At 42.5% G+C, this 24,873-nt stretch overlaps 1 protein-coding gene across 2 annotated transcripts in view; it reads left to right on the top strand.

Moving 5' to 3' along the window:
* The window catches only part of VPS13B (vacuolar protein sorting 13 homolog B), an 805,502-nt gene that overhangs the window by 755,303 nt on the left and 25,326 nt on the right, over positions 1-24,873 (top strand). For both annotated transcript variants that reach the window (XM_049633567.1, XM_049633568.1), the window contains exons 49-55: positions 321-522; positions 1,645-1,833; positions 4,199-4,345; positions 6,348-6,631; positions 9,157-9,284; positions 9,501-9,700; positions 23,166-23,284. In XM_049633567.1, coding sequence (XP_049489524.1) covers positions 321-522; positions 1,645-1,833; positions 4,199-4,345; positions 6,348-6,631; positions 9,157-9,284; positions 9,501-9,700; positions 23,166-23,284 — 1,269 coding nt within the window. The remainder of the gene's footprint in view (positions 1-320; positions 523-1,644; positions 1,834-4,198; positions 4,346-6,347; positions 6,632-9,156; positions 9,285-9,500; positions 9,701-23,165; positions 23,285-24,873) is intronic.

Below are 24,873 nucleotides of genomic sequence, written 5' to 3'. Positions count from 1 at the left end.
TACCAATATTAATAAATGACCATTCACCAAAACGCTAGATACCATAAAAGGTGTTTTTAAAGAGAAGATATATGCATGCATCTATCCAATCCTGACCTTTTATTGTCTGGGTAAATGTATTTTGTAGACTGCTTTACTCATAACCTAGAACGTAATTGCGTGAAAAGTTTCTTTCTCCTGGATGCAAATTCAGCGCTGGGTGAGTCTAGTATGAAAAGGTGTCATACAAGAGCATTGTGTGTCTGGAATCCTAAACATATTTCATGAATACTGAAGTCATCATTTTTCATTGAGTCTCTTGGATGTGGTATTTGGAACAGGAATGAACAGCTGAGTCAGTGGGATAGCCCAATGCGAGTGAAGCTGTCAGTCTGGAAGCCATATGTTAGAACGTTGTTGATAGAACTTCTACCCTGGGCCCTGCTTATCAATCAATCCAAGTGGGACCTCTGGTTGTTTGAAGGAGAGAAGATTGTTCTACAGGTTCCTGCTGGCAAAATTATTATCCCTCCTAATTTTCAGGTACTATAACCTTTTTTTTAGCTAATATGAATTCTTTGCTTTCAACAACTAGCCTTTATTCTGAGGTTGCATTTATGTTCTTAACAGAATCAGTTGTAGAAAACTGTCGTCTTAGATGCATGTGTAAGGGGTATGGAATGTTCTTTGATATTCAAAGACATTTCAGATGTCTTTTTTCCCCCCATCAGCAGTATTCACGCTTGAGTTATCATTAAATTTGATAACTTCTAGTAGTTACATTTTCATTTTCATTGTGTACAGGATATTTGACAAGCATTAGGATTGGCCTACCCAGGGTATGTTAAGGATATAGAGTCATATTCTGTGCTAACCCACTCTCTAGATAGATTTGTGGCTCTTACAGAAATTCTCTGGGATCTGCAAGGTGGGTAAGAATTGAGGATTTCTGAACAACTGTTTTTGTCAGGGCCCCTTTTCCTTTATAAGTGGACTTGGATATCCATAATCATAGATGTCCACCCAGTTGTTGATAATAACAATATGGAGTCATTGCTGGCACAGGGGGAAACCCTAATGTAAAACAGAATTTCGCAGCAAGACTGTACTCCATCACAAGAGAACTTTCTTGATAAGGCTGACCCATTTCAAGAAGTACATAAATCTATAAGAAAACAGTACATGGAACTCCTAAATAAAATGTTTTCCTGGTGGGGAACAATTGAAGAGTACTTTTTTTGAGCTACAGTTCATGAACATCTTTATTCAATTGCATTTTCCTATTTTTTTCTTTTTTTTTAATAATCAGATGATGTTACCTTATGGAATTAGAATGCTGACCTACATGTACCTAAGGTTGCATATTATTCTTTTGTCGAATGAAATGAAACCCTTAGTTTTTAAGTTTTTGTTATTTATAGGGGAGCCACAGTTGGGGTTGTTTTTTTCCCCCTTCCATAAATATGAATTCCATTGTGAATCAAAGAAAACATTGGGAACTAAAATAAAATGTATGTTGCCATTTCAAAAACAAAAACAAAACTCATAAAGGGATTTGGTTGCCTAAGTAGACCTATTATATAATATAAAAAAAATTCCTGTGAATTGAGGTAAAAATATCACGGTTAAGAAAAATACTTTATAATTGAGGCATTATTTTTCCAGGAGGCTTTTCAAATTGGAATATACTGGGCAAATACGAACACTGTGCATAAGTCAGTAGCAATTAAACTGGTCCATAACCTGACATCTCCAAAGTGGAAAGATGGAGGTAATGGTGAAGTTGTGTCATTGGACGAAGAAGGGTTTGTTGATGCTGAAATAAGACTCGGTGCTTTCCCAGGACATCAGAAGGTAGGATCAAAGTCTGCATGGCTCAGGGGAAATAGCATGCCTACCCCTCCACCTGTTTAAAATGAGTCTACCCCTTTCTTTTTAATCCAGTTTTGGTACAACTTGCTCTAGGCAATTTATAACAGTCCAACATGTGATTTCTTAGACCTCTGTCTTATACAGGGTTTTTTTTTCCTTTAGCAGTGATAAAAGCCATGTCACATAATTTATCCAATAACCACTCTATTTCGGAACACTCAGCGGTCACTTGATTGATCGTATGTGGGGGAAAAATGAACTTATTCCAAAATATCCACAAATGTACTTGGCCTTCTTCTCTTAGAGCAGGAAGTACAGTTGCTAACATTCTGTGCACTGAGTGAAAGGACAAACCTCCTATAGCAAAGGTTACGTTCCTGGAAAGGGCATCCTGAGCAAAAGCCGCTCTAATTTTCCCATGGTGCCAAATGTTATGAGGAAGTTATATTCCTAAACAGAGGACTGGTTCTCACTCTTTAATGATATGAATGCAGAAAACATACTTAATCGGCTATTTAACTAAATACAAATGGTGCATGATCTTCAGCATCAATCTTTTCTAAACTCTATGAAAACCAATTAAGTTCAATAATATAGTAACAAATCACAGCAACCGGTATGCATGAAAGCACAATATCATAGTGTACCATGTTAAGGTCTCATGCTGTACTTAACAATATCTTCGTTATTTTAGCCCTCCCAAATCAGAAGAAGAAGGGCTACTTCATCATAGTAGTATGATTTAGAATGACCTTTCTCTGGGGAGAAGTTTGATTTTGACAGGCATCTTTGAAGAGCCTCTCGAAAAAAAGTTAGGGTCATTTGGTGACTTTTTAAAAATAAATTTCTCTATACAAAGAAGTTGGTTTCTCTTCAGTATTCCAGGCTGGTATCCATTTCCTCAGAGTTGTCTGGGCAACACATGTTTATGTTCTGCCGGCCAAAATACTGTAACATGGGTGTAAATGGCAAAGAGCTGCAAGCGTGAATCACCCAAAGCCGAATAGTTGTAAGTTGAGAACGACCATCAAAACCTGGAAAAAAATGTGATGCCATACAATCCAACACCCAATACCTCCAGCACCTCACAAAGCGGCCACAGCAAATGCGGAATAAATGTGAATGAATGAATGGACTGGTGGAAAATATATTATTGCCTATATTTATATCATTATTCTTTCCTAGTGATTCTCAAACTTTTTAGTGTCAGGACCCCTGTACTCTCTTAAAAATTATTGCAGACTTCCAAAACCCTTTTGTTCATGTGGGCTATGGCTATTGATACTTATCAAACTAGCAATTAAAGCAAAACTTTAGACCCCAAGAATACACAAACATACATTCTGTATGTATGCCATGACAGTAATGACATCATAGGTCATATAACCCCTGAAAAACTTCACTGTACACTCATGAGGGAATTTGAATGGAAAAGACAATAGCGTCTTGGTATTTATTATAAAAATAGTTTTGACCTTTGGACACACCCTGAAAGGATCTCATAGACCCTCCCCCGCCACGGCCCCCAATACACACACACACACACGCACGCACACACACACACACACACACACACACACACACACACACACACAAGGATCCCAGGCCACACTTTGAGAACTGCTGTCCTGACATTACCATTTACTAAGCGGATGGATATCTTCTCTGAGCACCAGTACTTCATACAACATGGTAAGGTAATGAGATGATACACGCAGAGGTTAAGAGCTGTACCATAGGACCAGACTGCTTGGTTTTCAATCCCAACTAGACCCTCTCTGTCTTTTTGACCTCGGGCAGGCTACGTAACCTCTTTGAGCCTCATTTCCCTCTTCTGTAAAATGGAGACAATGGTAGCTGCCCCATGTGAGGATTCTGTGAGTTAGCATGCGAAAGTTCTTACAAGTGGAGCACAAGAAAGCAGTATGCCAGGGCCACTCGATGCTGTTCTTAGGGCTCCCGTTGGTCCCTCCCAGGCCTTCCGTGGGGTAGCTGCCGCGAGCATGAGGAAGAGGAGGAGGAGTGCTCGACTTCATGTTGAAAACCTGAGTGACCTCTGTTTACATACAAGTGTTCCTACATAAATACTTTGTGAGGGAATTGGCTAAATAACTTGGAAACACCAGAAATAACTGGTGTGCCAGGACACCTGTTGTAAACAGTGGCCCTTTGGGGGGCTGGGACGCCTTTGAGACTGAAAGGGATCTCTGATAAATATGCTGGAACAGAAGGTAAAATTGGTATTGTCGTGGGCAAACTGAGGGATAAAATGGCCCTTTAAAAAAGGAGAAAGTTTTACATGCCTTATAATGTTTTCAAAATCGTTCTGTCCTCACTTGTCTTGCAGTTATGTCAATTCTGCATCTCCTCCCTGGTTCAGCAGGGTATACAGATTATTCAGATTGAAGACAAGACTATGATAATCAATAATATGCCCTATCAGATATTTTATAAACCGCAGTTATCTGTCTCCAAACCCCACTCTGGAAAGGAGGTAAGCAATCGATAACATTATTGATTTGTCTTAAGTTTCGATCAATTAACGATAAGTAAGATTAAGGTTTTAGCCTAGAATAAAGAAGGAAACTAACACTGAATGTAGGTAAAGAGAAATTTATTTTGTACTGAATTAAAACCACGGATGTCACGGCCAGCGCTTCCAGGTAATGAACACGCAGCAGGTCCCGACGCACTGCTGGATTCGTGTCGCCTGTGCCCCAGCCGCTGGAGGCCACAGCACACTCCGCTAGCATGCTCGCCAAGGCAAAGCCCCGCCCGCGGGGCAGTGGCCTGAGGGCTGGCTCCCGGGTCTCGTGGAAAAGAGCATCTGCCTCGCAGGCTGCGGTGCCTGGAGGAGCCTTGTGGGCAGAGGGCTCGGCCCCAGCTGAACCACGCGTGTGGGAGCCCTGACTTCTCTGCCCACGAGGAGAGTAACTGTGAAAAGGTACCAGCCCATTTATGTTAGCATCCCACTGGCAGAATATGCAGAAAATAAATCCAAGAAAGATTTTTGATTCTCTTCTTTATACAATTAAAGTGAACACTTCTATTTTGAGAGAGTAAGGAGATATTTTAAAAGGACTTAAAAACATGATATGCTAAGTGGTAAGCTGTTGTTTTATGCTATTGAAACTATCACGTAGGAAAGTATTTTCTTTCTTTAGCTATGTCTGCATTTATTTTTATCCCTTTCAGCTCCTAAAAATTACATTAGAACACTAAAACAGGATGAAAGTCTTACTCTTCTAAGCTTACAGTGCATGATAGTATTTACAAAAATGTCAGAATAATCGAATTTCATTTTGGTTCTTCAAAGTATCAGTAGAATAACTATGTGACCAGAAGTACCCGGTCGGGAAATAGAAGTCAACAATGTTTCCATTTTAGGTGAGGATTTGGCAAGAGAATCAGCATGTGTGCAGATAATTCTGCTCCTCCCCACCTTCGGGCTTCCTGAGACCTTCGGTCAGGGCTTTCCACGCTGACATTTCCTCCTCTGAAAATAGGCATAATTTTTCATTCCTTACAGGTTTTTGGTGACAATTAGATGAGCCAATATGAGTAAAAAGGCCAGGCACTCAGGAAATGGTAGTAGCCGGTGGCGACCAAAACCCCAGCATCACAGTGAACTCCTGCTTTGCCTCAGCTCCCTGGAGAAGAGGGATGGGCCCACGTACTTCCAGGCGGCTGAGGAGTGTCCCCTTTTTCAACCATACCCTGCTTCAGGCAGGTGTAGGCATTATTTTTAAAGACATGACGGTCCCTAGCCTCTCAGAGAGGTGTGTGGAACAGTGGGAAACCCACCAAATGGGAAGCAGGAAGCCTGGCTCCAGCTGGGCTTTGCCACTCGCTGTCTTTGTGATGTTGGACAAGTCAGCAGCTCTCTGGAAAGCAGCTTCCTCAGATGTGAAAGAAGAGTCTTAAATAAAGTATCTCTAAAGGTCCTTTTTAAGTCAAACTTCTGAGACTTTCTAATGTGCCAGAAACCCTGTGGAATTTCATCTGAGGGTTGGGATCAGAGTTTCCTCCTCCCTCAGGATGAGCCTTAAACAGAGTTTGTCTTCTGAGCTCCCAGTTCACTGTTCCGTATCTCATTCAGCTCTCTTCTTCCCAAGGCCCCTCAGAGCGCACCCTTTCAGCCCGGTCATACCCATCCAAGAGGACTCTCTCCCCAGCATGTGGCATGTCGACCCTTACGACATCTGGATTTTTGCAGTACCTGGGGGACATTGAGAACTTTGCATCACCTTCTAAGTCACCCCGGCCCTATCATGTTTCATTATGCCTAGAAAAGCAGACCCTGCCCCTCCTGCTTGTAATAGTCTCATTGGGGCTTTCTCATGGGAATGGGATTCTCACATGCCCATGTCCCCCACCCAGCCACCTCCTGAGACTACATAGGTTATGGTTTCTTAGAAGCTGTGCTTTCAAAAGCTTCACTTCTCTCCATTGGTGCAGTAACCGTGCTCTCTCGGCGTTGTCTTTTCTTTTCTCAGTATTTTCACGTTCCAGACAGTGCCACTTTCAGCATCTGTGCAGGTGGAGAGCAGCCTGCTGTGAAATCCAGCTCCCTTCCTTGCTGGGACCTGATGCCCGATATCAGTCAGTCACCACTGGATGCCTCCATGCTACAGAAGCAGATCTTGCTGGCCTTTTCTCCTGCCTCAGGTGCCAACAGTTCCCAGTGCTGGAGCCTGCCGGCTATAGTTAAACAAGAGTTTCCCAGACAGAGTGTAGCCGTGCCCTTCGGAAGTTGTGGGGAAAATGGATTCTGCACCAGGTATTTTATCTCCGTGTGAATGCCCTTCTTAGCTTGTTGCGATAGCTCTTCATCAAGGCACCAGGAGAGACAAAAACAGCTGCATTGCTCACCACGTGTAAAAGTGGGTTTTACTTTTACTTTTTTTAATGTGTATCTACTTTTGAGGAGCAGGAGAGGGGCAGAGAGAGAGGGAGACACACGTGAGCAGGAGAGGGGCAGAGAGAGAGGGAGACACAGAATCTGAAGCAGGCTCCGGGCTCTGAGCCGTCAGCACAGAGCCTGATGCGGGGCTTGAACTCACAGACCGTGAGATCGTGACCTGAGCTGAAGTCAGACGCTTACCTGACTGAGCCATCCGGGTGCCCCAGGTTTTACTTTGATTTTTAATGGCTTCTAGACATCGTACACAATTGGGCAAACATTGTGATCACATGTGGGTTGCCCCAGCGTACTCCTGATGAGATTTTTCCCTTATTGCAGCTTATGGGGGGCGGGGGTGGGGGGGAATGATGGTGTTTGTGGCATGAAATAGCAGCAATACATCAAAATGAAAAGATAGCCTTCTATGATGACTTCTTAGCCTCTGTCAAGGGTTAAAATATGAGAGAGTCAAGTTGGAAAACCTTTTTCCTTTCCCATATTTTACATCTACTTCAAAATGGAATTTTTCTTTAAAAGTCATTAGCAGAGATAACTTAGATAAACACAAGTCACAGAAGACTCTGTTCTGTGGTTGTTCCTGCACGCAAGTTGCTCCAATTACCGATTACCAATTATGCAAATAACAACCACAGAATCAAGCCGGAGACATGTAATGGTTTGTTCATACTGGACTTTTATTTTGTGGTTGTTTTGCATGCAATACGTCCTTTCTCTAGCTGTCGGGAATAACTTATTTATGGTATATGCAAAAAGTACAGAAGAAAACATCTTGTGATCTTCTTAGAGGTACCTTTTTCCCGTGGTTGTGATTTTACAGACTTCATTTGAGATTCGAGCTATTCTAACTTTTTGATGTCTACAGAGATTTCTAGTAGTAATATTTTAAACGATAACTTCCCAACTCACGTTATCCATAATAGTAAGGCCCTGTTCCCTACACATATCCCTTCTTCTTTCACAACATTCAGAAACATCCTGATTTTATAAACACTTTTCATCCCTGATTCTGAAGAGGAGTGGTTATATTTATATTCTGGCTGGAGAAGTTAAGTGTGGTGAGTTGAAGGAAGTATTTTTGAAAGTGATGTGAACCTATGTCGAGAAAACAAAATTTATTTTTAAAACTGAAAGCCAAAATTTAAAATAAAATTGCATTTGGAAATGATGTTTAAAATTCTAAGAATTCTAAGACACGATTGTATTAATATAACTTAATCTTATCTACAAATACTAAACTAGATATTAGATTGAAAATACCATATGTTAGTCCTGGCCCCCAGCTTTCTTGGCTAGCAAGAAGAAATTCTCTGAGGTTGGCTTGCCCCAGCTCTTTCAAAATTAGGCTGGGAAAAGAGCTTTGGTATGAATCCAGGGACTGTACTCAGCAAGTGAATTCGCTTCCTACAAGCCCCATCTCCTCTTCCCCCTCCTCCCCTCAGTCCTGCCGTGCACCTTTGATGTGTTATTAATGTGATTTCCCCAAACTCTACTGGACAATTCACTTTGGCATTTCAGGCAAATACTATGGGAAGAGCTCACCTTGGTGAACAGGGTAAATGGCATTTGGGAATTCTTTAAGGCATCATCAACCCCTTTTAATCAGTGTAAACTGAGGGCTACATTTGGCAAATACCTGATTTCTTTGATTAATTTGATCAGTCCATGTAATTTAAACCTCCGAGAGGATTTTTTTGTCCTGTTTTGATACGAAATATTGTTTGGTAGTCTATGATGTAAACTGGAAGGGTTTTGTGTCTCCACTGTAGAGGACAGCCTATGCCCACACAGCACTGTTTCTAATGCGGATTAATACAGCTTTGCTCTTGGTATGCAAAGTGGAGGTCATGTCAATATGATTATGTGACAACTGACAGCAAGCATTATGAGCCTACCTACCTTTCGAATATAAAAAGAGCAAGTACCCGTGTTCTCTAGCAGTCTTTCTAAAAGCATATCAGCTCCTCTTAAGCCAAAATGTACCAAGCACTTCTGAAGAAGAAGGCACTGCATGTGTAGAGTTTAAGGCACATCTGCACAAAGGAGAGCAGAGCAGGAGGAAGAGGTTAGCACACGGTTGGCCAGAATTCTAAGTGGTAGAAGTTATGGTTTTCCTCTTTTAAATAATTTTTTATGTCTTTGAATATTTCATGATAATTATGTGATACTATTGTCGAGAAAAAGTCAGTAAAGCTGTAATTAGTATAAGACCGTTACTAGATGAGAGGATGGCCTCCTTTCTCTGGAAAACACTTCTTCTGATTGATAAAAGAGATGGTGTTGTGCAGTTGTGAATATTACAAATCTAAATAAACATGTACCACGAGAGGAAGCATTCATTTTTTTCTAAACTGCTTCTGTCATTTGATTTGATTTCATTCCAGGGCAGTAGCACTGACATATCAAGAACACTTTGGAGTGACTTATTTAACCCTCTCAGAAGACCCTAGTCCTCGGATAATTTTCCACAACAGATGTCCAGTAACAATCCTTATAAAGGAAAATATTAAAGGTATATTTTATCGCATTGAATCTAAATAATACAAAACCTGTAATCTTCCTGGAGGTTTTTAATTCAGTAGCTACCTGTGATCCTGTGAAGAACACTGAAATAAAAGTATCATTCATCTCTCTTCGAGAAGTTTCTCCTGCCACATTATGTTTAATATCCCTTCGTCTTTGTCAAGGCCTGAGTCTGCGTATGCCTTTTTTTTTTTTTTTTTTTTAGATATTCCAAAGTTTGAGGTTTATTGCAGAAGAATTCCTTCTGAGTGCTCAATTCATCATGAACTGTATCATCAGATTTCCAATTATCCAGACTGCAAGACCAAAGACTTACTTCCTAGCCTCTTTTTGAGAGTAGAATGTCTGGGGGACACAACAACTGAGTGGAGCGATGCCATCGACATCAACAGTCAGGGAACACAGGTCAGTGAGCCACACGTGTTCCCATCAAGGCCCCAAGACACATTCTTTTGTCTAAGGTTTCCATGCTTGTCTCCTTCTAAATAGCATGTTCTCAGTGCTAAACTTCTTATCTCCGGATGAGGGTGCATGTATCCATTTCTACGTGCTCGTTAGGTTATAAATTCTCACATACAATATGTACCTCTACAATGTCCTATACAACTGTTTACCAGAGAGAAGCACTCGGTAAAGGCAAGCACATTGGGTGTGATCCAAAGTCGAAAATGAAATAAAATTGTTAGACTCCTCTATATAGAAGGTGGTCCTACTATCCAGATTTTAATTTTTTTTTAACATTTTTTTATTTACTATTGAGAGACAGAGTATGAGCATGGGAGGGGCAGAGAGAGGAGAAGACACAGAATCCAAAGCCGGCTCCAGGCTCTGAGCTGTCAGCACAGAGCCCGACCGGGGCTCAAACTCACAAAGTGCAAGATCATGATCTGAGTCAAAGTCGGATACCTAACCGACTGAGCCACCCAGGAGCCCCCTACGGTCCAGATTTTAGGACAATCATTATGCCAACCCTAGGTTCATCCCCTCTTTAGAATTTAATATAAAAACATACACATTCTTCCTAGAAGTACATAACACTCTACAAATATAAGTATAGTTTAAAAACCCTGAACAGATAAAATGTCCCGATTTGTCTCTGTCTTAATCTCAGTGCTAGTGGTGTTTATTTTTGTTAAAAATGGCATGTGAACCTAGCATTTCATTTCTGCTGTACTTAAAAATTTCCCATTTTATGTGTATAATTCACGGGCATTAAAAAACATTCACAATGTTGTACAACCGTAACCACTCGCTGTTCCATCATCCCAGACAGAAACTCTGTACACGGTAGGCAATCCCTCTCCATTCTCCCTCCACTCAACCCCTGGTAGCCCCTGTTGTACCATGTGTCTCTGAACTTGCCAGGTTCCAGGTGCCTCGTGTAACTGGAATCATACAGTATTTGTCTTGCTGTGCCCGGATAATTCACTTTGCGTACTATTTTCAAGGTTCATTCATCCATGTTGCAGCGTGTGTCAGAACTTCATTCCATTTTGTGGCCAAGTGATATTGTGCTATCCTTTGTCACAGTTCTTTCGTACGTATTAATTCATTTGACCTTCACAACAAGCTTGTGAAGTAGGTCTCTTTATCATGGTTACAGGACACATATCAAAGTCATAAATAAATTTATTATAATAATGACTCTAACTTCGTAATCGCTTACTGCATACCAGGCATCATGCTGAGCACTTTACGTTCATTCCTGTCTAACCTTTCCAGCAGCCGTACAAGGTGGGACTGTCATCCCCATGTTACAGAAGTGAGAACTGAGGCCTCCAGAAGTAACACGGCTTAGTTCCCACGTGTTACAACAGAAGGGACTGGGATTTTATCCCGACCTGCCAGACCCCCCCAAAGCACTGCTCCAAGCTACCATGCTGTAAATGCTGCTTCCCTACGTGGGATTCCTGAACGCCCCTCTTCCCCAGCTGGCACATTCTTTCTCATCTCCCAAGAGATTCTCTGTCTTCACTCCTGTGAAATCTCCTCCCCACCACCGGCCCCTCTCCATGTTCACTTCTCATTTGTAACATTAAGTTGCATTTATTTCTTTAAAAGTTCTCCTACCAATTTAGTATTCCTGGCAGTCAGATACCTGCCTTATTCATCCTCAGGCTACAGCAGAGTGCCTGTCAACACAGGAAGATCTTAGTAAACATCACATCAGCAAATGAGTGACTGTGTGAATGAGAAGATGAGGTCAAGCGAGAGAGATCCTGTAAAGGAGGAGAAGAGAGCCCCCAGCCCTAACCTCGGGAAACGCCGGCATGTCAGTGCAGAGCAGCAAAAGAGACTGAGAGGGAACAAGCAGAGTGGCAGGAGGAGACCCAGGCAGGGGAGAAACAGAACGCCCCTGATGGACAAAGCTTACAGGCTGTAAAATGGTGGAGAGAAGCAAGGTAGCAATTGGAAATGACAGGTTCAGAGGCAGTGGGAGGGAGGGCGTGGAGGAACATGAGAATTGTGTTTTCCAGGAGTGAGGCCATGAAGCAAAGGAGGTCAGAGAGGAGGAAGCTCTTTTCTGTACTGCAGGGATAGAGTCAGTCAAGAAGTGGAAGAGACAGTGAGGAGCTGCCCAGAGAGACGAGTCCCAGGCACAGGGAGTGTAGCTCTCCTTGGACAGAAGGACCACGTCCTCTTCCCTGGCTGTAGAAAAGAGGTGGGACTGGGCACAGGGAGGGAGAGCTCTTTGGAGGGAGGGGCCAGGAAATTGAATTGATGCACGGTGGCCTTAAGTTTATTGTGAAGTTTGGAATAAATCATCGGCCAAGAGAGAGAGGGAAAGGGCTGGGGGTCTGGGGAGAGAATTAGCCGCAGAAACAGGTGGAGGACGTGGCCAGGGACAGGGACGGGTGCAAGAATGGATGAGCAGCCTGGGGGCTGCCCTCACCTTGGAGACCCGCGTATGTACTGGCTCCACATTACACAGGGGTGTGGTTTCTTCTGTCCGCACCACTCATGAGATGAACGCTGAAAGTCTGTTAGATCCGTGCAGACTCGGGAGACATTCCTGGTCTCATTAATGTACAAAATAAATATTGCAAGCTTCTCAAGGGTTCCTGAACTCCTCTGCATCGGTTTGAAGATTTTCAAAACTTTGCTTACTTCTCTATGTCTGGGGGATTCTTTACAATAGGCATTCTGCCTGCCAAACCTTATTTCAGGGATTCCCATTCACTCTAAATTTCCTCAAACCTTTGTAGTCACAGATACTTCAAAGCTAGGAAGAGGTACTCTTTCCAACACCCTTATCATCCCTGGTCTGAGGACCCAGCAAAGGCTCATGTTCCCATTAATCTTTGAGGAGCTGTGTGCCATATGTCCTGCAGACCATGGTTCACTTCCTCCTCTGCAGGAAGATTTGTTTCAGACCCTCACCGACATCTCCTCAGTAATACACGAGGGCATATAAATCACTGGGGAGCGAAGGGAGCTGTGTCCTCTGATGAAAGGAAGCAGCCCTTCTGTAGGAGTGAGATCGTCTTCCAGGAGCCTTTCCTCAGCCCTTGGTCTGAGGCACATGATGCCAATTTCCAAGCTGACCTTAAAAAGCAGGATTGAAACACTGTAAAATCCCTAATATTGCCTCCAGGAAGAGAACTCCTTTAGCTTTTGCCAGGGATAGGCCCCTCGCCTCAGTTTTGGAAATAGAACAGTGCCGTGTTGCATAATTTTGAAATGGACTATGAGAGGGAACATGCAGAAAATGAGTTTATAATCACGCAAAGAAGTGTTCTTCGGATCAGGAGTCACCGGGAAGACCCGATAGATAGCATGTAGGCCACAAAATCCGGACTGTATTTGGCCTGGGGTTTCCAGGGTTGTGTTACCAGCTCACACCTGGCTAGGAGACATCTCATGGTGGTTCAGACTGAGCCCCTGATGCAGCAGCTGGTGCTCTTGTCCATAACTTGACAGGGAGTGGTAGCCTGACTGACTCGAGAGGAAAACATCTTTAGATTCCAAATAAATAGGCAAAGACGTAAAAGTGAGCTTACATTGACCATTTTAAGCCACAGTTTTGATCCTATCTGGAAAACAGGTTAGAACCCTGCATAGTTCATGGGATTTCAGTTCCTGTTAATCAGAAGCCTTATTTTTGTCCGCGTTAGCCAATATTTTTTTGAATAAAAAGGTACAAAGAAAACGTAGTTACCATTTAAGTAACATAAACACTAAGAGGCATGCTTCAGTCATCAGTCACCAAATACTTACTGAGTTTCTAATACGTGCCAGGCATTGTAACTTAGTACTGGGACTACAGGAAGCAGAGTGAACTAAAGGGAACACCACCCTCGCCTCCCAGGAGATGACAGGTGGAGGAGAGGATAAGCAAGTGATCGCCTAGGTGGCTGTATTGTGAAGTCCAGTAGGAACAGTCCAGGTGGCTGTATTGTGAAGTCCAGTAGGAACAGGAAGGTACAGTTGTCCTGTTAGGGTATACAGCAGACTAGTTTGAGAGGCCAAGGAATATCTCTCTGGTAAGAGACCTGGCATCTCTGCCTTCAAGCTGAGCAGGCATTAAGTAGACAAAAAAGTGGGAAACTTTCCTTGGCGGAAAGAGCAACATGTTTGAAGCTTCGGTGCTCAGAGAGGGAGCGTGGTCCTTCCGGGAATCTAAATGCCAGTGTGGCCATAGTGCCAGCTGAAGAAAAGGGGGGTGGGAGAAGGGTTTAGTGAGACAATTCAAGGCCAAATCCAGCAAGATTCTGTGTCTGCACCTAAGGACTTGGGTTTTTATCTTAAGAGCCTTGGGAAGTCTTTGAATTGGTTATGAAACGCAGTTTCTGAGCCATTGAGACAGCAAAGAAGAATGAGCGATGTGATTCCCCAGAAAGTTTGCAGGTGAATTTTCTTCTAAAAAGATTCGGTGAATTCTCATGATCTTTGACTCTGAGCAGAAGTCTTTAGTGGAGTCAGTGTCACCAGTGTTTTCTTCTCAGTGTGTGAAAGATGGGGAATGACAATCCTTCATGGTTATAGAGCTCTATACCATTTACAAAGTGCTCTCACATCCACAGTCTCAATTCTTCCATTCATTTATTCAGCAAACTTATTGAGGAACTATCAAGAGCCAAACCCTTTGCCCTAAATAAGGCATTACTCCTGCTTCAGGAACCTGAGTGTAAGTAAATAAATGTAGTCAAGTGGACTAAGTCCTAAGACAGAGCCTTTGATCATGGCAAAAATTCTGGGATCGTTAGGGCAATAATTTTATGTTTATTTTCCTGATGAGAGGATTGAGGCTTAAAGAGTAATCAGCTAGGTGGTTTATAAGTAAGCAGGATCAGGCTGGAACCTGGATCTGCCCACATGTGGCCCAGTCCTGTTTTTCCTGCACCAAACTGAGCTCACTGTCTATCCTTTGGAGTCCAGCCCTGGCTACCAATATCACTACCTGAAGGTTCATGAAAGCACAGGTTAGAAGAGGTTTTCTAATCTCTACTTTACCTAGGGCAGGAGTCCCTTCCATGACATCTCCCCTCAGTGTCCTGGCTGTGGCTTATTCCTGCAGTGACTACAGGAAAGTTTCTGCTTGTATCAAGCTGAAATCTGTCCCTCTGTGGCACCCACTCATTCATCCTTGTTTTACCCTGTGGGGCATCACAGATTGTTTACTTCCCCCTCTAATATAGCAACACTACAATTATTTGAAGGCAGCTTCAACATCTTCTCTAAGTGTTCCCTTATCCAGGCCAAACATTTCTGGTTCCTTGAATCATTCCTTCAGTAAATGTGATTTCCAGACCCATCACCACAGTTACCCTTGTCTGAATACACTAGTGTGTTATGTTCCCTTTTAAAAATCTGGCAGCCAGAATTATACATAGTATTCCAAATGTGGTCTAACCAGCTATTACCTCCCTGTGCTTCCATTAATAAAGTAGAAGATTGAGTTAGCTTTTTATTAACAAGTTCAGACTGTTTGTTATTATTGAACTTGTGGTCAACCACATCCCCCAGGTCTTTATCATATGACTTGCTGTACAGTTGACTTTTTGAACCCAGTGACAGGACTTTACATTTATCCCCAATAAATTAAATCTTGTTGCTATTGGCCTAGTCCGGCCTGTTGAAATCACTTAAAAAAAAAAAATTGTGATGCTGTCATCCAACATATTAGGTATCCTTGGTAGCTCTATGTCATCTATAGATGTGGCAAGCATGCATTCTACATCTTCGTCCAAGTCATTAATAAATATGTTGAACAGGACACGTCCAAGATCTACTTGCAATGGTGAATCACCAGCTACTTCCCTAATGCATGGGTTCGGTCAGCCACTAACACACCAAACTATACTGTCATCTAGCCCACATGTCTTACATAAGAAAATGCATCTAAAAGCACTTTTTAAACCATACTATATAAGATACTTCTTATCTTGCTTACAAGGTTACCATGAGACACTTTGGTAAGTGCCTTGATGAACCCCGACTCAAGTGTGTAATCAGCCCATTTGGTGCACAACAGACAGAGGTAACCCTGAGCGCTAATGCTTAAAGAGCATGTAGTGTAGTCATTTTCTGAGACCCCTTTAGCCTCCATCCAGGAATTTTCATGCAGAAAAAAGCCACCAAATCCAAGTAAGTATCTGACTTATCAAATGCACAGTACAGATATTTTGGCTTCTTGCTTACTTCATTTGCCTTGCCATATATCCCGTATCAGGGCCAGAAGGGGTATCAGCAGGTTGGTACCCACTTCTGAACAACTGCCAAGTGCCTTCCCTGGTCTAGAGTCAGGTTCTGTGTGTTTACAATTTGTTCCAGCTGAGTCACAATGCGTTTAAAGATGCTTGAGAGTAAGGATTTCCCTAAGTATTTTTCAGTAATTACACAGAGGGAAGAATTCTACCCAGAATAACGCTATTTTGTTTTCATGCTTATCCACCTTTTTCTCATTTTAGAAATTCGTTTCCCTTCTTTTCCTCTCTGAGAGATCTCATCTCATTGCTTTAGCTACCAACTATCATCCAGTCACTCTCCGATCTCTCTCTGGCCTCTGCGTCCCTCCTAAGCTCCAAGTCTGTGTTCTTACCACCCACCAGATATCTCCACCTAAAATTCACAAGCACCTCAAACCCAACATCTCTGAAACCAAAGTGATCATTTTCCATTCCCCAAGCCAGCTTCTCTTAGAGTTCTCACTTCAGTGATTGTTACCGCCATTTTCCCACTATAAAAACCTTCAATAATATTTATGCAAACTTGTTTTAAATTCCTGCTTTATGTCAAGCACTCTACAAATATCGTTAGTCCCTGCCACATCCCTTAAAGGTAGATGCTACCTGAAGCTCAGAGAAGTCAACTTGCACAGAGCAAGTGGACCTGGGATCCAAACCCTGACAGCCAGACTGTCAGGCTTCCTGTACTTTTCCTACTGCAGCCCAGTGCCTTCCTTTCCCTCTCTTCCCCCTACACATCCAGGAAGTCATCAGGTGGTGGCAGAAATCCTCAGAAATGTGTCTGGTTCTGCCCCTTCTCTCTGTGACCATGGTCTACTCCAGGCCTTTTATCCATCATTCCTCTCCCAGATTTTAGCAATAGCCTTTAAGGCCCTTTAAGGGTCTCTCTGTTGTCAACCTCTTCACCTTCAAGTCTGTCTCCACAAGAACCACAAAAGTGATTACTAACACACAAGAGTCCAGCCCAGAGAAGGCTCTCCAGGCCTGAAACTCCGGGCCTTAAACTGCTTAAAACAGACGACTGACTACCTGAGACCAAGCAGGCTACACTCAACTCCCTTATTCCCTCTACACGTTAGGGATCAGTCCTGTAGCACATAGTCCCATAGTACACATGCAAATCTCTTCTTCCCTTCAAAGCCTAAGCCTTGGCTTCTTCCATATTATGGTTTTCTTTCTTAACATATTTCTTACAAGCCACTTCATCTAGAGAAATAAGTAGTAACTTTTCCATTTATTCCTTCCCAAAATAGGGAGTAAAATTTTTTATGAAAGATGAGTTTTAGCCAAAGTTCAGAACAAATAACATGGCTGATTGATTTATGTGCAGTTCTACCCTTGGAGGCTAAGTATCTGCCTTCTGCAAGCTAGAGACCCAGGGAAACCATAGCATAATTCAGTCTGGGTCCAAAGGCTTGAGAACCAAGGGATTTGATGACATAAATTCATCAGGAGAAGATGAAATGAGATGTTCTAGCTCAACAGTGTGGCAGGAGAAAAGGGGGTAGCCCCTCGACAGGCTGGATGATGTCCGCCACACTGGAGAAGGCAGTCTGCTGAGTCCACTGATTCAAATGCTAATCCCATCCAGAAACAGCCTCACAGACACATCCAGCAATAATGCTTAACCTGGGCACCCTGTGGCCAGTCAGGCTGACACAAAATCACTCATCACAGAAAAGAAGTGAAAATCTGAGGTGGGGGCAACATGACTTAGGTAGAAGAAAGAGAATTAGAAAGGGAGGAAGCCCAGTAAGATGTTTCCTACGGCTATTGGAACCCAGTTGAAGAGGAAATCGGTAAAATATTGAAGGAAGGGAGTACGGAAGGAGTTTTAATAACAGTTCTACCTATTATGTAAGTCTACCTCAGTTGCAGTGCTGGGACACTTTATAACTCCCTCCCTCCAAGGATTATCCTTGGATTGTCGCATATGGCCTCTAGGGAAAAAGGGAGACAAGGGAAGAGAGACTTTCAAAATTCAGTCTTTTATTTCTTGTGTCCCCCTGTAACTTATTAACTTAGTGTTGTTGTTGTTGTTGTTGTTGTTGTTGTTGTTGTTGTTTAAGAGAAAGAGTACAATCTAGAGCAGTAGAGGGAGAAAGAGAGAATTTAAGCAGGTGCCATGCCCAGCACTGGGGCCCGACATGGGGCTTGATCTCATGAACTGAGCCAAAACCAAGAGTTGGATGCTTAACCAACTGAGCCACCCAGGCACCCCACCCCCATAACTTATTAACTTAGTAAAATAAATTAGTATAATTTTTTAAAATATTTTTTGCTACATATAAATGTAATCAATCATTTTAATGCTCAGTTGTTTGAGCATTGGACTCTTGATTTAGGTTCAGGTCATGATCTCACAGTTCGTGAGATCAACCCCTGTGTCAGGCTCTGTACTGACAGCATGGAGCCTGCTTGGGATTCTGTCTCTCCTCCTCTCTCTGTCCCTCCCCTGCTCGCTCTCTCTCTCAAAATAAATAAATTTTAAAAAAGATAACTGTAGAGGGGCGCCTGGGTGGCGCAGTCGGTTAAGCGTCCGACTTCAGCCAGGTCGCGATCTCGCGGTCCGTGAGTTTGAGCCCCACGTCGGGCTCTGGGCTGATGGCTCAGAGCCTGGAGCCTGCTTCCGATTCTGTGTCTCCCTCTCTCTCTGCCCGTCCCTCATTCATGCTCTGTCTCTCTCTATCTCAAAAAATAAATAAACGTTTAAAAAAAAATTAAAAAAAAAAAAAGATAACTGTAGAAAAGCACAAGTTATGTTGAAGTGTTTCTTATTTGTAATTGTAGTAAAAGACAATGTACTAAGTGGAGGGCAAGACATAGGCCCGGAGTAGCGTTCTTATTCCCATATGTGTGAGAGAAAGTCTTACTGATCATAGTGTTCCAACACAGATACAGAGAGTATCCTCCAAGTGTTTTGTGGCCAAAGCAGCAAATCTCTTGACTATATGTTGCCCATAGCGTCCCCCACACCACCAGCGTGAAGTGAAGGAAGAAAAAACACCTAAATGATGGCACTGATCAGGACTGGCTAGCTTATTCTATAATAAACTCAGCAACAACAAGCAGAAATCCCCTTGGTCATTACTCATTTAATTTAGTGAATTAAATGAGTGTTTGTTTGTGTGCAACAAACACACTGCCTCCCCAGGGTTCCGATGAGTCACGACATCCCACTGGAAATCCAGGACTTCTGAGTGATGCTCTCTTAGTCTGGACTTGACTCCTTTCACCTGGAGACCTGTGAGCTCATGCTGTTCTCCCCTCCCCCCATTTTACAAGACAGGATCATCATTTTAACCCCTCCAAATTGGAAATGGGAAGGATGAGACATAGCAGCAGCCTCTCATCTATGACAAGTCCAAAAAGTTTCTGAGCACGTAACTGTGGGGTTTATACCTTGAAACAAGGACTGGTCTTTGAGCCCTGTCTCTGCTCTTGGAACTGCGCTCTCACCATTTTTCTTCCAGCCCCTGGACGTACTCTCAGAGATCTTTGTTGGTCACATCTGAAGCTCAAGTAACCTCAGTCTCTTGTAGTCCAGACTCATGAGTGTATTCATCAGTAGTCATTTCTCAAACGCTATTTGATTCCAGAGAATTTATGTACCGATAACCACATCTGTGCTCCTTTTCAAGGCATATTCCTGTGCTATCTTGATTCCTTGCCTCTAACTTCAGAGCTTCTGTGGCAAAGTTATACTCTTAATTTAAGCTTTTTTCTGAGTCACTTTTATAATTAAGAGGTTCTAACAGTGAGTGTGATGCCTGTACATAGCCCTAAGGCTGAGTATTAATCTGCTCTCATATTCAAACACTAAACTTTGGTCTCTTGCTGTTTGAGGTCAAAAGCATTTCTAGCTTTGCAAGACCCTGAGTTTCTGGAATCTCTGTTGTTTTTCATTTTTATTTGCAAACTGGCAAATTGTTTGCTGAGCTCATCTCTTCTTCAGAATGCATTTCCAGAGACAGCCAATATTAGCCAACACACACTACTAATGTTTTTGTTTTCACACCTCATCTTCTGGATTAGGTTTATAATCTGCCTCCCAGGTAATCTCAGGCAACAGTTCTACTAAATGTCTTGCTACTTCATAACATGAATTGCCATTTTAATCCCTTTCGATGCCAGTTTCTACTGCCTGACCAGTAAGCCAAGGACTCATGCATTAGGTTTCTGCTGGAACCCTACTTCTGTTACCAATATCTATGTTAGTTGGTATAGGCTAGGTTATGCTGCCTATCAGAAGCCTAGAATTTGCTTCTTGCTCATGCTTTGTGCCCAGGGAGCTCTGTTCTCCATCGTCAGTCAAGGATGCAGGTTGATGGAGTTTCCATCACTTTCTGTCTGCGCCATTGTAACAAACCACCCCAAAACCTAGAGGCTTGAAAACGCTTGACTTCTCGTGAGTCTGAAGGTTTGGTAGCATGATTTTTCTGCAGGATGAGCCTGAGATCACTCATGCAGCCGCATTCAGCTGGAAGTTGGCTGAGGAATGAATTCAGCTGGAAAGTCTGGGCATCTCTCTCACCATGTGGTCTCTCTTTAGGGAGGCTAGGCCAGGCTTCCTCACATGGTTGGCAGGAGGGCAAACCCCAGTAAGCAAGCTTTACCAAGCTTCTTGCCCCACGTTTGCTGAGATCCCATCAGCTGATGACAGCCACGTAGCCAAGCTCTGTATCCGTAGGAGAGTGGACTAAGCAAGGGCATGGGTGCTGGGTGTGCAGCTGCTACAACCAGCTAGACTAGGAGTCAGCAAGGTTTTTCTTCAAAAAGTTTCTTCTTCACTAAGTATTTGAGGCTTTGAAGGCCAAACCTTCAGACCAAAACAAGGACTTATTTTGAAACCTCTGGGGGAACCTCGGTACGGGTGCCTAATTTCTCTGGTAGGTAGATACCTAATCTCTAATCCCTAGAGCTGCCACTGTACAAAATGCTTGGCCTTGTGAGCAGTTTCTCTACTGGGGGAAAGAGACAGGGATAGCCTCCTGAGAATTAAAGTCCATGTTTCTTCCATTCTAGTGGTGAGTGAAAGGGACACCCAGCAAATTTTTCTGCAGAGTCCAGGTTTTTGACCAGAAGAAGTACCTTTAAAGGTTTAGGTTCATTTGCCTGCTTCAAAGTCCCTTGGGCAGTTAACAGAAACCATCAGCTTGCCTTATCTTCACTCTTAGAAGGTACTAGTGTCCTCATTTCCTAAGGCCCAAAGATGACTGTGAGAATGAGCAGAACAGTAAATATATCCCTTACTGATCCTCTCCCTCCCTCCTCTGAGGGGTGGTAGTTCTCTGCTAAAAACCCTGGGACATGTGCTGAAGTTACGCAGAGTCACTGAGAGAGGGAAATATAGATGTTTGTGCCAGAAGAATAATCCCACATCTATAAGCCTAGTAAAAAAACAGTTGACTTCCTTTGCATATCATACAAAATAATAAATGTGAGTGTTTCTCAAATAATACCTGTTTTGCTTTAGATTCATGAGCTGAGCCATTTTTTAAGTTGGCTGCATTCCAGATTTTATCACAGTCAACTACAGTTTTTATCTTAGAACAGACAAGGCAGATTCAAGATACAGGGTCTTTTGAAACAGATATTTCTGCAAAACAATCCATTTGGGAAACATGTCCATAGAGAACAAATGGACTCTGCTCCTGCCCTCAAGAAGCTGACAATCTAGCAATTGAGTCAGGTGTTTAAACAGGCGACTGTACTACAAACAATACAGGCTTGTGATGAAATAGAAATATGGTTAAAATGCCTCAGGAATGCTGGAGTTAGTATCAAGCTGAGGAAAGGAATAGGAAAATGAGAGAGTACCTTCAGGGGAAAAGGTATCCTTAAGGAGCATGTGCAAAGATATACAGGATTTGGAAAGAACCTGTGCCGGAAGGCATCTTCTGGGCGCCAGGAGTGCTGAGTGGCAGACAAGGGCCTAAGCTAAAGCAGCAGCCATAGGATGAAAACGAAGGCACTAGGGGAGGAGCCTGCAGAGCTGGGGCATCTGAGGACTGCTGTGCTCCAGGAGATGAGAGGGAGGAGGCAGAGGTGACGCCCAGATGCCCTGGGTGCTGCAGATGGTCAGGAGCCACTATGCAAGAAAGAAACCCAGTGACACTGAAGTCCCTTCCGGGTTTGAGTCTGTGACTGTCCCCTGTGGCTCTGTGCACACTCTTTCTGGTACCTCTTTATTTGGTCAGAATTCCAATACATTCATTACATGTCAGACAGGCTCCTAGCTTTGTTCCGTCATCCGGAAATTTGCAGTCGTCTTTTATTTGCTGCCCTAACAGTAATAAAGGGCCCAGACTTGGACTGAATTGATACTGCAGATTATCAGAATCAACATTCCCAAACATAAGGAGGTTCTTGCCCCTACTCTCAGGTAATGCTGGCTGTGAACATGATGTTCTTGGAGTTGTTTCTCAAATAGTTCTGTTGTGTTTTCAAATATTTATCCATTTAAGCAACCTCGGTATTTAATGCTGAAAGGACATCTGTTCTGCTGGCCTGGCACCTGGCTTCTGAGATCGAACTTTTTTTTAGGTCTTAGTCCACCTTCCCATAGAAGCAAAATTAATTTTGACTCCAAGCAAATGAAGTTATCTGACACTATTGTTACAAGTTACATGAGAGACTAAGAGACCTTGAGGGGATTATGACATGTCAACAGCTGTTGGTAGGTTTTCTGGTATGTTTCTGTGTCCCCAGGATATGAAGACATCCTCATGGTAGTAAGTCAACACTCAAGAGCCTGGAAGTTTTTTGCATGTTGCATTTCAAGTCCTGAGTTTCAGGGTTTGGTTTTTTTTTTTTTTTTTTTTTTTTTTTCCACAGAGGTTGATATGCACACGTAAAGCTGGCCCATGGCTGGGCTCCAGCCCATACAGAGCTATTTGCCAATTCCAAAGAAGCAGAGAAGGAAGACACACATGCCCCATCATCCATCATTGTTTTTTTCTATGAACCTTACAGTAGCTGGATATTGAAAAATCTGGATTTGATCTTTCTTTTTTTTTTCTTCATTTCAAGTCAGCTGTATAGCCTGTACACATAGATATAAAGAAATATAACCAAGAAGTGTTTGTGGTATTGAATCAGGACTTAAGACATTTGAAAGTAACCATTTCAGTAGTGTTTCTTATTTCTTTTTAATCAGATTCTGAATATTCTTTTTGCAGGTTGTGTTCCTGACTGGCTTTGGCTATGTGTATGTGGACGTTGTCCTTCAGTGTGGCACAGTCTTCATCACTGTGGCCCCAGAAGGAAAAATGGGACCTATTTTAACTGCTACCAACAGGTAGGATTAATTATTATCCCAGTCACAGCATGGTAAGCTTGCCCATTAAAAAGTTGTAAACCTGGGGTGCCTGGGTGGCTCAGTCAGTTAAGCGTCCATCTCTTGATTTCAGCTCAGGTCATGATCTATGTCATGGTTGTGAGCTCAAGCCCCACATGGGGCTCTGTGCTAAGCTTGGAGCCTGCTTAAGATTCTTTTTCTCTCTCTTTCTCTGCCCCTCCCATGCTCATATGTGTGCCCATTCTCCCTCCCTCCCTCCCTCCCTCTGTCTCTCTCTCTCTCTCTCTCTCTCTCTCTCTCTCTCAAAAAGAAAGGAAGGAATAAAGGGAGAGAAGAAAGCAAAGAGAGTATAAAATTGAATATATAGCTATGATTAGTCATGTATCCTAGGTATGTATGTATGTGTGTATATAACACACACACACACACACACACACACACACACACATAAATACTTCTCTGTTCACACATTCTCACACACGTTCCCAGAAAACATTCCTAGAACTAAGACTCAAAAGAAAGAATCAAGAGGCCCCTGCGTGGCTCAGTCAATTACGTGTCTGACTTCAGCTCAGGTCATGATCTCACAGTTCGTAAGTTCAAGCCCTGCATTGGGCTCTGGGCTGACAGCTCAGAGCCTGGAGCCTACTTTCAATTCTGTGTTTCCCTCTCTCTGTCTTTCCCCCACTCACACTTGGTCTCTCTTTCTCTCTGTCTCTCAAAAATAAATAAACATTAAAAAAAATTTTTTTAAAGAATCAAAATTGTTAGTAGATGTGGGAGTTATAAGTGATTAGCTAATAATTTTCTGCATTTTAATTTTATAAAGAAGAATGTATTTTATAATAAAGTTTATTATTTAAAAATGTATTTAAAATATAAAATAACAATACTAACTTCCATATGTTTGTTTAAGCCTTTAAAAAAAAAAGTTCCTTGTTTTTCATATATGGTTAAGAACTTATTAATTTGGACCTGCCAAATCATTATTAATTTGAATTTACAATATTTCAAACAAGGTTGAGTAGAATGTTTTCTTTGCCCAGAACTTTGTAAAAAATGAATAGCATAACAATTGGAGACTAAATATAAAATTACATAACACAAAATTTCAAGCCTGCACAACAGTTTCAGAAACATTTGTCTATGGCATTAATAGGGCATTAATCATACTAGCAACAAATTATACATTGAGTGATAGAAATAGGAAAGGCACAAGTATTTGCTACTATCTGTTGAATCAATGAATAAAGGAACTATTACACCCCTTGCTTTGAAGTGCTTACTGGATGCCAGGTGCTATTCTAAGGATGGGGATACAACAGTGACTAAGAAGACCAGAATCTCTGCTCTCAAAAAGATGATCACATTTTCCTAGGTGTAGAATGGAAGACAGAGAATAAACATAATAAAAAAAGACTTTATGGGACAGTAGAAGGTTGGCTTTCTGCAGGGGTAAAAACAGCCGGGTAAGAAAGACCAGGAGTGCCAGGGCATAAGGACAGAGAGGACACAATTTTAGAAAACCAGTGTAGGTAAGCCTTCCCACGAAGTTGACATTTGAGCAAAGACTCAAAAGCTGCAAGGGG

The sequence above is a fragment of the Panthera uncia genome, chromosome F2 (genome assembly GCF_023721935.1).
Source record: "Panthera uncia isolate 11264 chromosome F2, Puncia_PCG_1.0, whole genome shotgun sequence".
NCBI lineage: Eukaryota > Metazoa > Chordata > Mammalia > Carnivora > Felidae > Panthera > Panthera uncia.
Note: the sequence above shows the minus strand (reverse complement) of the source record. Positions and strands in the feature narration are given on the sequence as shown.